Source organism: Pangasianodon hypophthalmus, chromosome 10, assembly GCF_027358585.1.
Source record: "Pangasianodon hypophthalmus isolate fPanHyp1 chromosome 10, fPanHyp1.pri, whole genome shotgun sequence".
In the NCBI taxonomy this organism is placed as follows: Eukaryota; Metazoa; Chordata; class Actinopteri; order Siluriformes; family Pangasiidae; genus Pangasianodon; species Pangasianodon hypophthalmus.
In genome coordinates this window covers 8528702-8545605 of record NC_069719.1, presented here as the reverse complement: position 1 = coordinate 8545605, position 16904 = coordinate 8528702, and the positions used below count along the sequence as shown (strand labels likewise).

General features: G+C 38.9%; 1 protein-coding gene across 1 annotated transcript in view; it reads left to right on the top strand.

Annotated features, from left to right (window-relative positions):
- The window catches only part of LOC113545107 (AT-rich interactive domain-containing protein 1B), a 198100-nt gene that overhangs the window by 58376 nt on the left and 122820 nt on the right, over window positions 1–16904 (top strand). Inside the window, exon 4 of the mRNA XM_026944261.3 lies at window positions 1976–2083. Within this exon, the coding sequence (XP_026800062.3) occupies window positions 1976–2083 (108 nt within the window). The remainder of the gene's footprint in view (window positions 1–1975; window positions 2084–16904) is intronic.

Sequence of the window (16904 nt, the reverse complement as noted above, 5' to 3'; positions counted from 1 at the left end):
ATCTAATAATAAACAGATCAAAAATGTGCTGTTATTTAACATAGAAATCCATTCAGTTGCTGATATGGTGAAGTTTTCTATGAAGAGATGTTTATTTAACATTTTTGGAAGGAGTCTCTAGTGTCAGCACTTTGTAACCGTCAGGCAAAAGTATAACGTTGATTTTTCCCCCATAGGAAAGTCTCCAGGACAGGGAACTTTGCTCTTTGTGGTGTCTTGATCAAAAAAGCTGTATGTTTTGTCTTATTATCTTTAATAGAACAAAAAGAAGGGCTGGTGAGAGAAAGAAAGTTTATATATAGTTGCTATAAGTGATAAGTAAATGATAAGTAAGTGATAACAGGAACTCATTTGTTTTGTAACCATGAATGTAACTAAAAAAAAGGAAGTCATTCTTTAATAATTAAAAATTGTAATTGTTGGCAAATTGGTGTAAAAAAGTCAAACACTTCAGGAGATGCTGCTGTAGGAAAATAATCAACTTCGGGGTGGCAACCGTGACTCGGATTTGTGTCAGGATGTATCACACCACTGTGTCATTGATTATTTTCCCATGTATTCATTACAGAAACGTTTAATATTACAATTACAATCATTCGAATTCATTTTAATGCACATTTTCTGAATACTTATCTGTAAATGTAGGTCAAATTGAAGTATATACACATTATATAGTAAATGTGTAAGAGTGTGTATGTGTGTGTGTGTGTGTGTGTGTGTGTGTGTGTGTGTATACACGTGTACACCTGTGCCCTGTTTGAAAGACATGTTTTTTCCTCACAAACCTGCCGTTTATGACCTTGTCTGCTTTTCATCTTGACAGACTGTTTACTTTAGGAAGTGCTGTGTATTTTTTTAAAGCGCTGTAGAAATGAATGACTTCCTAATAGGTAATAGAATACTCGCTGGGCGCCGTGCCAGTCTCTGCCGCTCACGTCCAACGGGTTATGAGTAAGACGTAGTGTTCCCCGCTCTCTAGTCCTGACCTTCAATCACTCAGGTTTAACGCTGCGAATGTGACATGCACAAATCATTTCCTTTCTGTTTAATATTAAGAAGAATGCTCCCTGTTGATCTGTATTATGTGTAGAAGTGTTTGTCAAATAATATCAACATTTATTTAACATCTGTTCCACTGCTTTTTTTGTTTTTCTTTTTTTTCTTTTCTTGGGCACAGATGTTTATTTATTCGCTACAAGCCGAGAACTGGCAGTACATTGAATTTAGCTTGAAATGCTCAATGTGCTTTGTTTTTGCCGTACAAATTGGAACAACATTTGATTTTCTCCTGCTTCATTCCTGCTGTGTTTGCACTTTTGATCACAGAAGGATCATTAATATTTGTATGAAACTGTATCCTAACAAAAGTCATGTTGAACTCAAACACTGAGGGTCATTTTGTACAGAATTGCGGGTTTTTAACTTCAGGCGAGGAGGCACGCTGTAAAAAATGAAATCTTAGCAGCTTGAGCTAGAATTTCCTATTATAAGATTACAATAAACCAAATATATGATTATTAAACCTATTTCTAGACACCGTACTCAATTCTAGCATGAAATATTCTTGTTCAATAGTCGTGGCAAATCATTTTTCTAATTTTAAGCATTTATTTTTGCAAAGAAACAAAATTATCAGCCAATAGAAAGCTTGAAATGTAAAAAACCATCTAAAACATACTGAATAATATTATATTTAATTGTGAAAAATTGTAAATTTTAATTGTAAAAGTGAAAATATCTTGACTATGAGTATATTTATGTATTTTTTTCTATTATGAGATTATAGGAAATATTACATAAAGTTACTCATATTCAAGATATTTTCACTTGCTAACTTTTTTTTTTTTTCAGTGCAGAAGAGTTATTGGTGCGAGTCGACTTGCATGACACTACTGTCTCAATTTTACACATATGAATCCCATAAGACTGTCTTTACTTCTCTTCCTCTCTCTGTCTGTCTCTCTTTTTTCCTCAGGAGACTCAGGAGAGCTACGGAAACAGAAGCCAGCCTTCTGGGAATGCTGGGAAACCCAACCATGATGAGATGGGATTGATCCAGCAGGACCGTCCCTCCAGCCTGCCGGTGAGTGACACGTCTGTTGACCAATCAGAAGGCAGAATAAAGCATGTGTGAACTGTGAAAATGTGGCACATTCATTTGTTTATTCTGGAAAGACAGAGAATTTGATTTTCTTTTGCTTGGATGAAAAATGAAATTCAGTTATCTTAGTTATCACTGCTTTCACGATCTGTTTTTTTACATTACCACTTCAAGATAAAAATCACTTATTTGTTTAGTATTGCACACACCATGTTGTGTTTTATATTTGTGTTAATTAAAAATTCATAATTAAAAAAGTGACAAAAAGGTAATTTGTATATATAAATATATTATATAGATATATCTATCTATATATCTACATCTACTATACCTTATATATATATATAAACCATGGAAGTGTGGGAATATTCATGATATTTAAAACAATTCAGAAATAGGAAAGCTTTTATAAAATGATATTACAAAATGGAAAAAGTTTCTAGAGTGCCTTTGGTGAGAGTTAGTTTCTATTGCTAGGAGAATACTAGGGCCTGTTATGTTGTCCAGTTAACAATATCTTGGTATTTTCCTCCTGAGATATTAAAGAAAATTCTGCCAGCATATGAATAAATAAACAGAGATGAAACAGAATGATCATACTCCCCTCTACATGATGCCCTTTGCCATGTTTTTCACTGGATGTCACTTTGTGATTGGTCCCTGGAGTCGTCAGTCAGGGCAGGGCTTGTGCTCAGGTGGGCAATTAACAGACTCAATCTGTCCGCGCTGCTTTTCTTTTCCCCTCGTTTCACAGGGCAGACCCAGATTTCACTGACCATTTCATACTAATGTCCACATTAAATGCACACAGATTTGTTTTGACTGCTCTGCCTACACCAGTAGGAAAGGGCACATTAAATTAGGTTTTGCTACACTAAACATCATTGTAACGAAGGCGCCTTCTCCTGCAGCCACCCACTCGTCTTCTCTCCTCTCACTCACTAAGAGAAAAATCATTAAAGGAGCTTGACTGGAGGAGTAATTGAGTATATTTGGTGAGGCTGGGCAGAACAGGGAAAGGTGTACTTGGGGAATATTGGGAGCCTGGATTCAGCCTTCTTGTGTAATTATGTTTAATTAGACTGAGATTTCATGGCCAGCTCTTTAAGTGAAGGAAGGAAGTCCAGGACACTAGGTCTCACTCTCAGTTTCTTTTTTTTTATATGGAAATCAGTGTTTTTTTTGTTACTTCATGTTTTCATCATTTCAGTTCTCACTAAATCCATCCATGCGTTCTTTTTACTTCCCACCTCTCTTCTCTCTCTCTCTCTCTCTCTCTTTCTGTCTCTCCTTCTGTCTCATGAAAGGGCTTTGTTGTAAATGAGAGATTGCATTGATGTGTCAGTCGTCCTCCAAAGTGAGAAAGCCCTGAGTACTTTGGAGATTTATTTGAATTTAGCTACTTTAATCCCACAACTGCCCCAGGGCTCTTTGCTTATGGGATTATTTCCAACTCTTCAAGCACATGGGTTAGATCCTAATCTGCTCAGATTTCTCTCCAGGCTTTCCCAGACTTGCATCGCATTAGTGACTCGAACCTTTAGGAATCAGTCGAGGCTGCTTTCAGGATGAGGAACAGTTGAGGAACGTCCTGATCTTTAATCAGAGAAGTTAATAAATGCTTGTGATGTCTGGAGGGATTTGCGCAACTAGGTCGAGCTGTCAGTTTGTCACAGGACACAAGCAGGGATTATTATTATTATTATTATTATTATTATTATTATTATTCCTTTGACAGTCTGACAGTCATCTCTCTCTCTCTCTCTCTCTCTGTCCTGAGGGTCTTCTCTCACCACTGAGCTACACATGGCTCACATACATTAGGCTAATATTCTCCTTATGTATTGCTCTGTTACATAACGCAATAACTTGTGTAGGTTCTGTCTTCCATATTCTTTATTCTTTAAACTGTATTTGTGGGTACAGTTGGCATTCTGGTTATACAAGTCCAGTGCTACCATGCTAAGACTTACTCTCTCTCTCTCTCTCAAACACACACACGTTTCTTACATTACCTTTCAGCTCAGATCACCAACTCGTTCAGCTTTTGTGCTCCCTTTTTTTCTTATACACTTTACATGTTTCTCACATTTTCGCTGTCTACAAACACAGAAAGAAACACACACATGCAATTAACAGAGAATGTGTCAGACCGTTTTACCGCCCGAGGTTGGTGCAGAACCAGGTGTTCCACAGCTGGTACAAAAGCCGAACACACCGCCGTCTGTCTGTGGTGAACAGCTCATAGATTTCCACACATGGAACTTCCCAGTGTTGAATTAACACCCACAGCATGGATGTCTCCTCTCAGACTGCGCTATTACATAATGATGTGGTCAGTGAGGGCTCTCACCTCCATGCCCTTTATCTAGCCAATGTACAGAAACACTTCTGATTTTATCCAGGGAGGAGAACAGGACATAAATACTGTTACGGCAATTTTCTCTTCACAATCTCACGTCTTATACATGGTGAAATATTTTTGAGACCGTAATCTACTACAATGTGATAATTATACAGCCTGTAACTGCAGAACAAAGTGTTTGTGCAGTAATGATGTTCATTACACCAACTTGAGGAGCTGTTTATACATACACTGTTTATTCACAGTCACACTTTTTATTACAGATGGCCCAACTTCCACTGTCTAATATGGGCATTAGGGTTTTTTTTGCCTCTTCTTTTTTGTTTTTTTCTATTTTCTCATCATTTTGGATGCTTGCCAATTCCCACCCACCAGCCAACTCTACCGTATCATCCATCAGCTACTGACCGTGCGTCCTCCGAGACAAACTGCTGCTTAGCATAACACACTCAGAGGAATGAGCTATCCACCCTCCTCTACATACTAGAGCTCACAGAAGCCCACGATTGGCTAGTACTCTGTGATTGACAGGAGATAGTCTGCCATCCCTTGCACCAATGGTGAAAGTTTTGCTGTTGTTTTGAGGATTAGTTTTTGTTTTACATTATATTCTTTGGAAGTCCTTATGAATTGTTTTCCTTTGCGTGGAAGGTCACATACACTATGTGTGTGAATTCTAGGGAGTTCAATCAGTCCCGATCAGAATTTTTTTTTTTTTTTTTTTTTTTTGGGGTTAATCAAATTTGGATGAACATTCTACCTACACTCTCCTGACACAAGGTCAGATCTTACAAATAATCTTAATGAAGGTTTCTTCAACTTGTCCATCTTATTATATATGGAACCCTACAACCACAGAAACAGTTTCAAGTATAAACTCATTAGAAAGCTAGAACCATTAACCCTTATGGAACAGTTTATTCAAAGAGTGTGCGATATGGGTTTAGGTGTTGAGTATTGGTGTTCCTTGTGTTCAAGGTGGCGGTTGTTCAGAATATCAGGTGCTGCTGTGAGTAATAATAAGAATATGGAGCGTATCTACAGTGTAGTCCAGTAATAAATGCAGAAATAGCACACAATTTCCAGGAAAAGAGGATATTTTGGGCAACAGCTGTGTGTAAAATTTCAAAAAATTGAAAAAAAAAATCACAGGTTTATATTGATGCTCTCGTTCGAGTGTGTTATCATTTCTACAGTAACAGTTTACACAGGAGCTTGTATGGTGGCCGCGCCACATAAATGGATTAAAAAGTGCTTGATATGGTGAAGTTTTCTGTGAGGAGATATTTATTTAGCAGTTTTGGAAGGAGTCTCCAGTGTCAGCACTTTGTAACAAACAGAGGTAAAGCTGTAATGTTAAGTTTTCTAGCATGAAGGAAAGACTGTTGACGCCATTATAGTGTACATGGTAGCAGGAACTAACTTGATTCAGAGCTAACGTGATGTTCCACTGCATTAAATGTAACTATAAATGGATACTAAGTACAAAATTGTTAGTGTTGGCAAATTGCTGTGGTAGAAGCAGAATAAAACAGTTTATGGTAAAATTGTTATAGGAAAGTAATCAACTTCCACATGGTAACAGCATCACACCATCCTGTCGGTGATTATTTTCCTACACAACTGTTGTGTATTCTTTTATACTTAAGGCTGTAAGAGGTGAAATCAGTTGATGATAACTGTTTTCTTTCACTCTAAATGAACATACCTCTAACTCTATTTTGAGAAAAACAATATCAAAAATATAAAAAAAAACCAAATCTATATATTTATATGTTTCTATACCTTATTTTTTCGATACATCCATTTCCTTTAACATCCTATTGGTCACATGACTGCGTAGGTTTTATAAGCAGCTCTGCCTTCGACCTAACTGTCTCTTAAACAGTCTGTTTGTTGTAGATGAAAATTATAATTTATTAGGAATATTACAATATGACATAGGCTGTCCTCGAACTAATATATGTATTGTATAAGAACTATTAATATACACTATAATTATTTTATATAAGGACTATTATAGCCCTTTATATGCACAAATACATTCTGTGGTTTCAGTCTTCATTTACAATGAATAATCCAAAGTGGAAGAGAGAAGTGCAGGAGGGCAGGAGGGGAAATTGAGGCAGAGAGAGAGAGAGAGAGAGAGAGAGAAGAGAGGGAAAGAGCTCATAACTGCAGGCTTCAGCCAATCTGCAGTCTTAATTAACTAATGCATTAGGGGAAAGCAGGAGAAGGTGTGTGTGGACTTAATGTCTTTCCCCATGCAAAAGATCCCTCCTCGATCTGTGTTTTTTCATCCTGTCCTCTCATCTTCTATCCTCACCTCACCTCTTCTCTCCTCTTCTTTTTGTCTCCTGTCCTCTCTTCTGCTCTTCTATTGTCTCTGCTCATCTGTTGTCTCTTCTCCTTTTCTCTCCTCTGTTCTTTTGTTCCATCTCTCTTTTCGTCTCCTCTCATCTCCTCCCTTTTGTCTCCACTCCTTTCCTCTCCTTCATTCCCCTCTGCATTTTGTCTCCTGTCCTCCTTCGTCTCCCACCCTTTTATATGTTATTTTGTCTCTTCTTTATTTGTCACTTCTCCTTTTCTCTCCTCTTGTCTTCTGCCTCTTTGTTTCTTCTCTGCTTTCATCTGATCCCGTCTCATCTTGTTTGTGTCCCCTAGTGTCTTTTTTGTCTCCTGTCCCCCTTCTGCTTTCCTTTTGTCTCATCTCGGCTTGTCTCGTTTTTATTTGTCTCCGTTTTCCCCCTCTTGTCCTCTTCTACCCCTTTGTTTCTTCTCTCCTTTTGTCTGATCACATCTCCTCTACTCTTCTTTTTGTCTCCCGTTCTCCTTTCTGCTTTCCTTCAAATTGTTCCCTTTTGTTTCCTCTGGACTTCTCTCATCTATTCTCTACATCTTTTATTCTTTTTTATTTGTCTGTTCTCCTTTCCTCTCCTCTTGTCATCCACCCTTTTGTTTCTTCTCTCCTCTTATGTTGTCTTGTTTCATCTCTTCAAGTCTAATCTTGTCTCTTGTTCTTTTCTCTACTCCATTCTCCTCTCATTTCATCTGCTCTCATTTCCTCGTCTTCAATCTTCCTTGTCTCATCTTCTTCCCTCTTTTTTTTGTCTCCTTCTGCTCTTTTGCCTCATGGTGTTTCTTCTTCATTTGTCTCCTCTCCTTTTATCTCCTCTTGGCTCCTCATCTTTTGTTTCTTCTCTCATCTCCTCTTTTTTGTCTTGATTTGTCTCCTCAAGTCTAATCTTTTCACATGTACTCTTCTCTCCTTTTGTCCAATCCCCTCTGCTCATCTCATTTTGTCTCAACTCTTCTCATCTCCTACACTCACCTCTTCCATTGTCTCACCTCCTTGTGTCTCTTTTTTGTCTCCTCTTGTCTCATCTCATCTCCTCTCTCCTTTACTCTTACTCTTTCATCTTGTTTAATCCATCTCAAACTTCCTCTTAACTTCTTTCCCCTCCTGTCTTACTTTCTCTTTTGTCCGGTTTCATCTCCGTTCCTCTCATCTTCTCTTCTCCTCATTTCTCCTTTCTTCTCTTTTCTCCTCTCCACTCATCTCTGCTTGTCTCATCTTATCTCCTCCAGTCCTACCCTGTGCTCTGGGATTCAGCTGTCCACTCTCAGCAGTTCCTCTGATGCACACTGAATAAATCTGTGCCTGCTAAATGCATCTGCTACATCGCTGTCATGGAAGAGATGAAAAATAAAGCCACTCAGGTACACCGCTGCATGCTTTCTTCCCCTCGGGGGAGATGAGCAGGATGGTACGGTCTGCGCCTTCACCTTCCCAGACCCATTTCTAATCAGTCAGCGGCGTAGCGTAACACTGCCAGCACTCCCTCTGGCTGTCGCAAGGCTGAAATTACATCTGCTTTTGAAGCCGGGCCCACTGTTAGCGTCACCATGGCAACGGCCGAGACCGGGGAACCGGTCTTGTTGGTGTGTGTGTGTGTGTGTGTGAGCACGGCAATGAATTGTCCTGATGCCATTACAGTCCCGTTATTATTGCCTCTCCCATCAGATCAGATATTACTTGTTTGGTTATTAGCACTTGAGAAAATGATCAGGCTCCTGCGCAACTTATTTGACATTTTCTTTTAGATGTGTTGAGCCCACGGCTCTGTGTGAATGTCACCGCGTTCGTCCGATGAGGAATGTCGGTTCTGCTAAAAATATTCTGCAAGCACATAGTACATCTTGCCATTAATGAAACAAGCGGCTTCAGCATTTTTAAAACGATTTATTATTGGATTTGAACGCTCTCTGGCTTGGAATATTGATGGACTTTGTTTGTTTCTTTGGTAACAAGATTACTTTCTGAAGGAGAACAGGGACTGCCGAAGTAGATCCTTGTCTTTGGAGAACCCTGTGGTCATTTAACGCTGGTATACCTGATATGGTCACTGATACGTGCTGGTTGAGCTGAGCTGTGTGGGTTTTGATGGTCATAAACCCTCCATTAGCGATTAGTGTTAAATAAAAACAACAGAGGCTGAAGGAAGAGAGATTGCACGGTTAAGATCCTGTGAGATGTCAAATGATGCTCTCTTTCTTTCCGTGAATTCTCTGTACTGAATCATTAAGCATAGCCTTCGCACAGCCCCCCTTATTATCTACATATTAGTGTTAGATAGCCATTCCATGGATTCGCGTATGCTTAATAAGCCATCTGCATTTCCTTAAAATCATGTGAACCCCAGTAAATTGCATTGCATAGCTTAAAGCTAATTGGTTAAATGGCAATTAATGGGAGTATTATGATTTATAATATTTCACATGGGTGCACTCAGGCCAGGAAAATTACAGCTATTCGACAGGTGATTAGAACCGTTTCACTTGCCCTAATTGTTTACAAAGGATGTCCGCGATGCTTGCAATAAAACGCTCTCCTTCTTTTAATGACCAATAGCACCATAATTACACTGCGGCGCTTTCACTAGTTGGATAAAAGTCATACAGTGTTTAAAGTCACTCAACTTTATAATAATATATAAAGCAGGCAAGTGTTATTGCGTCATAAAATACTAGTGCCTAGCATCGTCACACACCATTTATTATTCAATATAGAGAAAAAGAGCGTCATCAGAAAAGAAAGGTTTATCGAGAAACACAGACTTGCAATTTAGCAATGTCTCCAACACCCACACCATCCCCTATTAGATCATACACACAGTATAAGCTGTATATTGTGGTTTCCAAAACATGTTATATGCAAAATTCTACATTTTCTGTTTATATTTTTTTATCAAAGGAATTGAATGCTTTATCGGTTACTGCATATGCAGCATATACTAATCGTGGATGATCACATTATAAGCCAAGACATTTGTTTCCCGTGTTGAATGATACATTTCTTTGCAAAATTTTTTGCAAAGTTGTCCACATTAAATGTAACTATAAATGGATACTAAGTACAAAGATTGTTAGTGTTGGCAAATTGCTATTATTATAAAACAATTCATGGTATACTGTTATAGGAAGGTAATCAACTTCCAAATGGTAACAGCATCACACCATCCTGATGTTGATTATTTTCCTAAAACAGCATGCCCTGTTGTGTATTCTTTTACACTTAAGGCTGTAAGAGGTGAAATCAGTTGATGATAACTGTTTTCTTTTGCTCTAAATGAACATACATCTAACTCTATTTTGAGGAAAACAATGTCAAAATATGAAAACATATTTTTTTTTAAAAAATCAAATCTATATATTTGTATAGATGTCTGTTTTTTTTTTTTTCATCATACCTCTGTACAATTAAAGACTTTCTATCTAACAAGCATCACAGCAGTTCTATTAAAAAACAAAAAATAAAGTTTGTTTAGATGATTTTTGAGATCATTTGAGAGCAGGACGAAGCAAAAAGAAAGAAGGTTGTGCCAGGAGTAACCCGTAACGTGGCAAAAACGATCTGATCTGGAGTGAAGTGTACATACATAAACATAAACCCAACAACTAAATGTAAATATTTTTAATCTGCTTGACCCAGAAAGCTAACATATTATTTCTATTCAGTTTTTATTTCTACAGTATTTCTGCCTTTTTTTTTTTTTTAAATAAGTGTAATGGATAATATTTAATCCCGTGGCATTATGTATATTGTGTTTAGGAATAAAAAAAGATCTGTTTCTTTACAAAAATGCAGTATATTTGCATAAAAAATGTGTGTCCTTAAACCTGCCTGTACTTAAAAACATACAAGAATGTGATATGAAATACAAGAATATGATATGAAACACTTATCCATGGTTCTTTCTTTAACAATTTCCAAAAAACTTGGAAATACGACATTTTGGAATTCTTAAATTCTTCATGTATACACATATATTTAACTCCATCAGCCAGTGAAAACTAGTTTTCATGTTAGAAGCTCCTGATGCACTGCTATAGCAAGAGAGAGGGAGAGTGATTGTGATTGTGTGTGTATGTGTGTGGGTGTGGGTGTGTGTGAAAGAGAAGAAACTGGAATGGAGAGAGTAATGGTCCACTAAGACAGGGCCTGGCTCTACAGGAAGTAAGCTCATATCTGCATTTCCCTGCAGTCTCTCTGCATTATACATTTTTCATGACTGCTGAGCGGGAATTAGCCACGAATCCCAGCAGCAAATCTCTCATCTCTGAGCCAACGAGAGAACGAGAGAGGGAAGGAGAGAGGACTCATGGGAGCGGTGAAGAAGCACTGTTCCTCCGCCGCACCTACAGGGTCTGCCTAGTGCATACGGGGCCCTCGTCTGAAATGGGAATTAGTTTGGTGTGTGTGTGTGTGTGTGTGTGTGTGCTGACAGCAGTCTTAAAAGGTTACATTAGAATTTTAATTAATTAAAGTCTTTAGGACCTGAATGCATCTATATATTAATGAGCTGATAAGCCACAGGCAGGGGGAACATTAGTAGTAGTCTTACACTATATGTTTTATATCTCATACACCACGTAAAGTTAAAATTCAGTTGTTTTTTTTTAAAGAAAATAAATTATTGTTTTTATAATTGTTTGTTATTATTTATTTTTTTTTACCCACCCAGTAATGTTTTCTTGTAATAGATGTTTCTCTCAATTTTATATCGTCTATGCTAGCTATGGGGAAAAAAATGCCACTTTTGTCTTCATGCAGGACTTGCAGTCAGGCTTAATCCTAAATGACTTCCTCTTCACTATATACACTCACTGTCCACTTTAATAGGAACAGCTGTACACCTGCACATTCATGCAGTTAGAGTCTAATCACCCACAGTTATCTAATCAGCCAATCATGCGGCAGCAGCGCACTGCAAAAAATCATGCAGATACAGGTGAAGAGTTATGAACGAAGAAAAAGTGTGATCTCTGTGACTTTGATCGAAGCATGGATGTTGGTACCAGGGCTGGTTTGAGTATTTCAGAAACTGTTGATCCCCTGGGAATTTCACAAACAACAGTCTCTGGAGTTTATACAAAATGGTGTGAAAAACAAAAAAGTATTGCTTGAGGCACAGGTCTGTGGGTGGAAAGGGCTTGTTGATAAGAAAGGTCACAGGAAAATGGCTAGATTGGCTTGAGCTGCCAGGAAGGATATAGTAACTCAAATAATCACTCTTTACAACCATGGTGAGCAGAAAAGCATTTCGGCATGCAAAATAAAATAACCTGTTTCGGTGAGTCTGTGCCCATGATAGCCTCAGATTCCCGTTCTTGGCTGACAGGAGTGGAACCTGATGTGATCTTCTGCTGTTGTAGCCCATCCACCTCAAGGTTTGATGTGTTGTGCATGCTGAGATGCTTTTCTGCTCACCACAGTTGTAAAGAGTGTTTATTTGAGTTACTATAGACTTCTTGTCAGCTCAGACCAGTCTGGTCATTCTCCTCTGATCTCTCTCATCAACGAGGTGTTTCAGCCTGCAGACCCTCCGCTCAAAGGATGTTCTTTGTTTTTCGCACCATTCTGTGTAAACTCTAGAGACTGTTGTTTGTAAAAAATCCCAGGAGATCAGCGCTTTCTGAAATACTCAAACCAGCCCATCTGGTACCAGCAGCCATGCCACGGTTAAAGTCACAGAGATCACACTTTTTTCACATTCTGATATTTCATGTGAACATTAACTGAAGCCCTTGACTTGTACCTGCATAATTTTATGCATTATTCTGCTGCTACATGATTGGCTGATTTAATAACTGCATGAATGTGCAGGCATTCCTAATAAAGTGGTGGTGAGTGTCTTCTCACTTTATAGGGTATAACATTTAAAAAGAACTACAGAAAGGCCGATAAATGGCTGTTGGAAATGAATTACCAAAATGTAATTATAATCAGTTATAGGATGCATGTTGTTGATTTTAATATTAAATAAGAACATTAATATTTATATATAACTATAATATGCTATAAATTCTGTTTCTTACATCAAACAACGAAGGTATAGTTGAATTGATGAATTAAAGTTTTTTAAAAATACAAAATTTGTTCTGACAACATGAGGCCTTCAAAAATGAAGAATTGAGTTAATGGTCATGATAAGAGCCTGGGGAGGGGTCTTTTCTGGGCTCCGCCCCCTCTTTAGTCCTACTGTCAATCAAATTCTCCCCGGCTCCCTTTAGGTGCGTGTATGTGTGTGCGGCTTCAGGCGAGTGTGTGCTGACATGTGAACTGATGCTCGTTAAAGGCCCAATTACAGCGTGTTCATGCGATGTCACTTTGCCTTACACCCTAAGGGTTGTACAGACGACGACCCGCTGTGTCACTGTGTGTGTGTGTGTGTGTGTGTGTGTGTGAGACCTGGATTGCTTCTTTCACAGCTCCTCCTGACCTTTAAAGTGTGACCATCGTCTTAGTTGCCACTAGTGCACGACAACTTTAGACACAGTGACATGATGAAGAAAACGCAAGCACACACACGTCTATACACATCAAGACTGCCTGGGTCTGTTTCATCACTCTGAGCTGACCCTGCTCTCTCTCTCTCTCTCTCTCTTACGCACACACACAGCTCTTTCTGCCTTTGTTTCCCAAACCGTCGCGCTCCCATCCAGAGGGAAATCTGCTTTTGATGTGGCGGCCGCAGCTCCGTGGCCCTCACTAGCTACAATTTGATTTGGGCCAGATTACAAATGTTTGGCCCGGGTTGTGTATATTGCAGCTTTATAAAGCAATAAGTCGGAGGTCCGTGTGGCGGCGCGAAAGAAAGCCCCCCTGATTCGGCTCTAATCTCCTCTCTGCCTGGCCGCTGATATTAGAGCTATTCAGGTGCTGCGCTGGGCCTTTATAGAGAGACGTGTTATTAACAACAAGCCGCAATGCTGGACTGCTGCCAGCTCTCTTTCTCTCTCTCTCTCTTTCTCTCTCTCTGTGTGTGTGTGTGTGTGTGTGTGTGTGTGTGTGACCGAGAGAGTGTGCAGGCCCGTTTTTATTTGTAAGCCCGTTGAGCAGCATTTAATTGTTTTTGTAGCGTGTAGAGAGCCCGGTCTCCAGGGCCTAGTCGTGTGGCCTGGCTCCATATACATGTTCAAACACACACATACACACTTAAACACACTAAAGTAAGTGTTATTAAAGTGCAACAATAAAACGTACACAATTTTCCTCTTACTCCAAATATATTTGATCAGCCACAATATGTTTGTGCTCTTGTACCAGGGCTATAAGACTAATATAGCAAATAAAGGAGGTTTATAGCCACAAGTTTTGCATTTTGCTCGTCTAAACCAGCACACACTCAGCTGGCTCAGTAATGCTACATGGGCATAAACAGTTTCATGAACTGGAAGAAGCCTATTATCATCTGAATCCCTAGTAATGTACAGTACTTCAAGACACGTGATTATTCCTACAGCATAATGTCCTGTCGTGTTTTATTCATTAGTTGCTAACAAAATAATCTATTTGACGTGGAAAAGGAGGGAAAATGTTTTTTTTTCTTTTCTGAATATCCATTCAACAACTTGTTGTGAGTAATAATAATATAATAAAGTCAGACAGTTTCATAATGTACTGATGATTTCTCAGAAAAAAATATATTGTAATGTAATTTATCGTGATATCAATATGATAATGAGGTATTATTTTGATTATATTGCCCTGGTGGGGTCTGTGTAAGATACTCAACAATGCTACATATTTTGACATGAGTGATGATTTAGGTATGTAGTTTGCACAATGCTAATCTATGCTATAAGCATCCGGTACTCGTTAGCAACGTTATCTGCATAGCTCCTGTGCACAAAAAAAGTCTTAAAACATACCCTGACTGATCAACTATATAAGTGGAGTGTCTTTCAGAATGACCTGGATGACTGAAGGTCTTCTTAGATGTTCAGCTCGGGGTGTGACACTGACATGGTAGCAGCGTGGTTGTGTGCTTCAGCAGCGTTGCTGGAGATTTCAAACACTTCAATGTCACTACTAGGTTGATAACTCGCCAAGTCAAAACTCTTGCCACAGTGCTCCTGTGGTGAGAAACTGACACTGATGAAGGGCTAGAGGACGATTAACACACACTGTTCAAGGTTTTTCATGCTGTGGAATACTGCTGCACAAGTACTAGCCAGATGATCAAGTCAAGTTATGACGTCACTACAATACCGTCAAGACAATATTCATAAATATCTTACGTGAACATGAGATATCATATTAATCAATCAGGCATGTCAGGAAACACTTTACTTAGCTCTGTTTGTGTTGTTTGCTGCTGTGTTGTGATAGCAGCGAACGCCTGGTGCTGAGTTTTATATTTAAGATGTTGTGGCATTTAAACAGGATCTTTAACAGAGTGGGAGCGCGAGGGCGGCCGACCTGTGCGTGCAGAGCAGTATCAGCGAGCATGTCATTAAAAATGAGTGCAAGGTTCCATGAATTGTATCTTGACTTCCTCTAGCACTGCTCGACTAGTCCCAACATCTCTCAGGGTACAAGGAAGGCATGCATCAAGACTCTTCTCTGTTCTGGCACCTAGCTGGTGGAATGAACTTCCTCTAGATGTCCGAACGGCTGAGTCACTGGCAGTCTTCAAACCACGTCTAAAGACCTACCTCTTCCTAAAGTACTTAAATTTGCACTTTAAAAAAAAATCTCTGTGTTGTTTGTGTGCTTTTTACTATATTACCTCCCCAACAGAGTGTTTAGACTGATCATACTCTTAGTCCATGACCTAGTGAACCAGTATCAGATTGTATTTATTGATAGAGACTTCAAAGCACTTCTGTAAGTCGTTCTGGATAAGGGCGTCTGCCAAATGCCAGAAATGGAAATGGAAATGACTCATAACCAAAGTGTAGGCCCTGGCAAATGTGTGTGTGTGTGTGTGTGTGTGTGTGTGTGTGTCTCAGTGTTCAGTGCTTGCAGAACTGAAGTGCTCTTTTTCTCATGAACTTCTCTTCTGCACCTTGAACTCATTTTTACTGATACTGCTCTTCACACTCACGTTGACAGCGCATACCTTCTCTTTCAACTCTTTTAACCAGAGGCCTAAAATGGAATTTCCACCTGTTTTGGGGCGCCCGTGTTCAGCATTGAATTTATTTGTGATGTCACCCTCCACAGTAAGGTTAATGGAGGTTAATAAAGGTTAATAATATGAAAGTAGACGCTCATAGTTTAAAGAATTTGCAGTTTTTCCTAAGTATTTCTTTTTCGTACCTGGCTTACTAGGTTTAAATGTTATAATTGTATTGTGGCAGTTATATATGGTGTTTTACTATCAAAAAAGCTGTAGTTATGCTGTCTGTTTTATCTCTGTACCAGTGTTATTGTGGAGAGGTGTGGATTGTTTGCCCAGCAGGTGGCTCACACCCCTCCCCTTTCCCATAGCCCTGCTCACCAGCAGCTAAACACAGAGTCACGATACTCTACACACAGAAACCCAACAGTGCCCTGACTGATCTTATAACAGACTTGTGGCGATAAAATAATTCATTTGTTTATACTGATTGAAAATGTCCAATGGAGCGGAGGAATGGAGAGCCAGTGTACTGTGATAAAGGGTTAAAGATACTATTGAAATGACATAAGATGTTTATAAGAGGTTATAAGAGTTTTTTAGGAAGATGCTGTAGTTCCTCGTCTTGATATTTTTGCAGAGCAGTTTGCAGTCTGCTTTGTTTGATTGCCATTATTAATTGCAAAGTACATCAAGATCGATGTTATTTCTTGTCTTCTGTTGTCAGAAGCACGAAAATGTCCGACACGTAGTATCACGTGGTTTCAGACGTTGGTATTAGACCATTTTTTATGATTATGGATATGAATTAATGAGCACAGTATCTGAGCAATACTCAATACCAGTACTGGTATCGATGCCTCACTAGTCCATGGTCCACTATACAGGCTATGCCTATTGGTTTTGGCTTGCACCCTGTTCTAAAAATGCTGAAAAACCTAGCAGGCAGTGAAGCTTTTAGCTTTTAGAGCACAATTATTATGGAGACAATGGCTACAAAATTTAATGCTGGATTAAAGAAATAGTATTT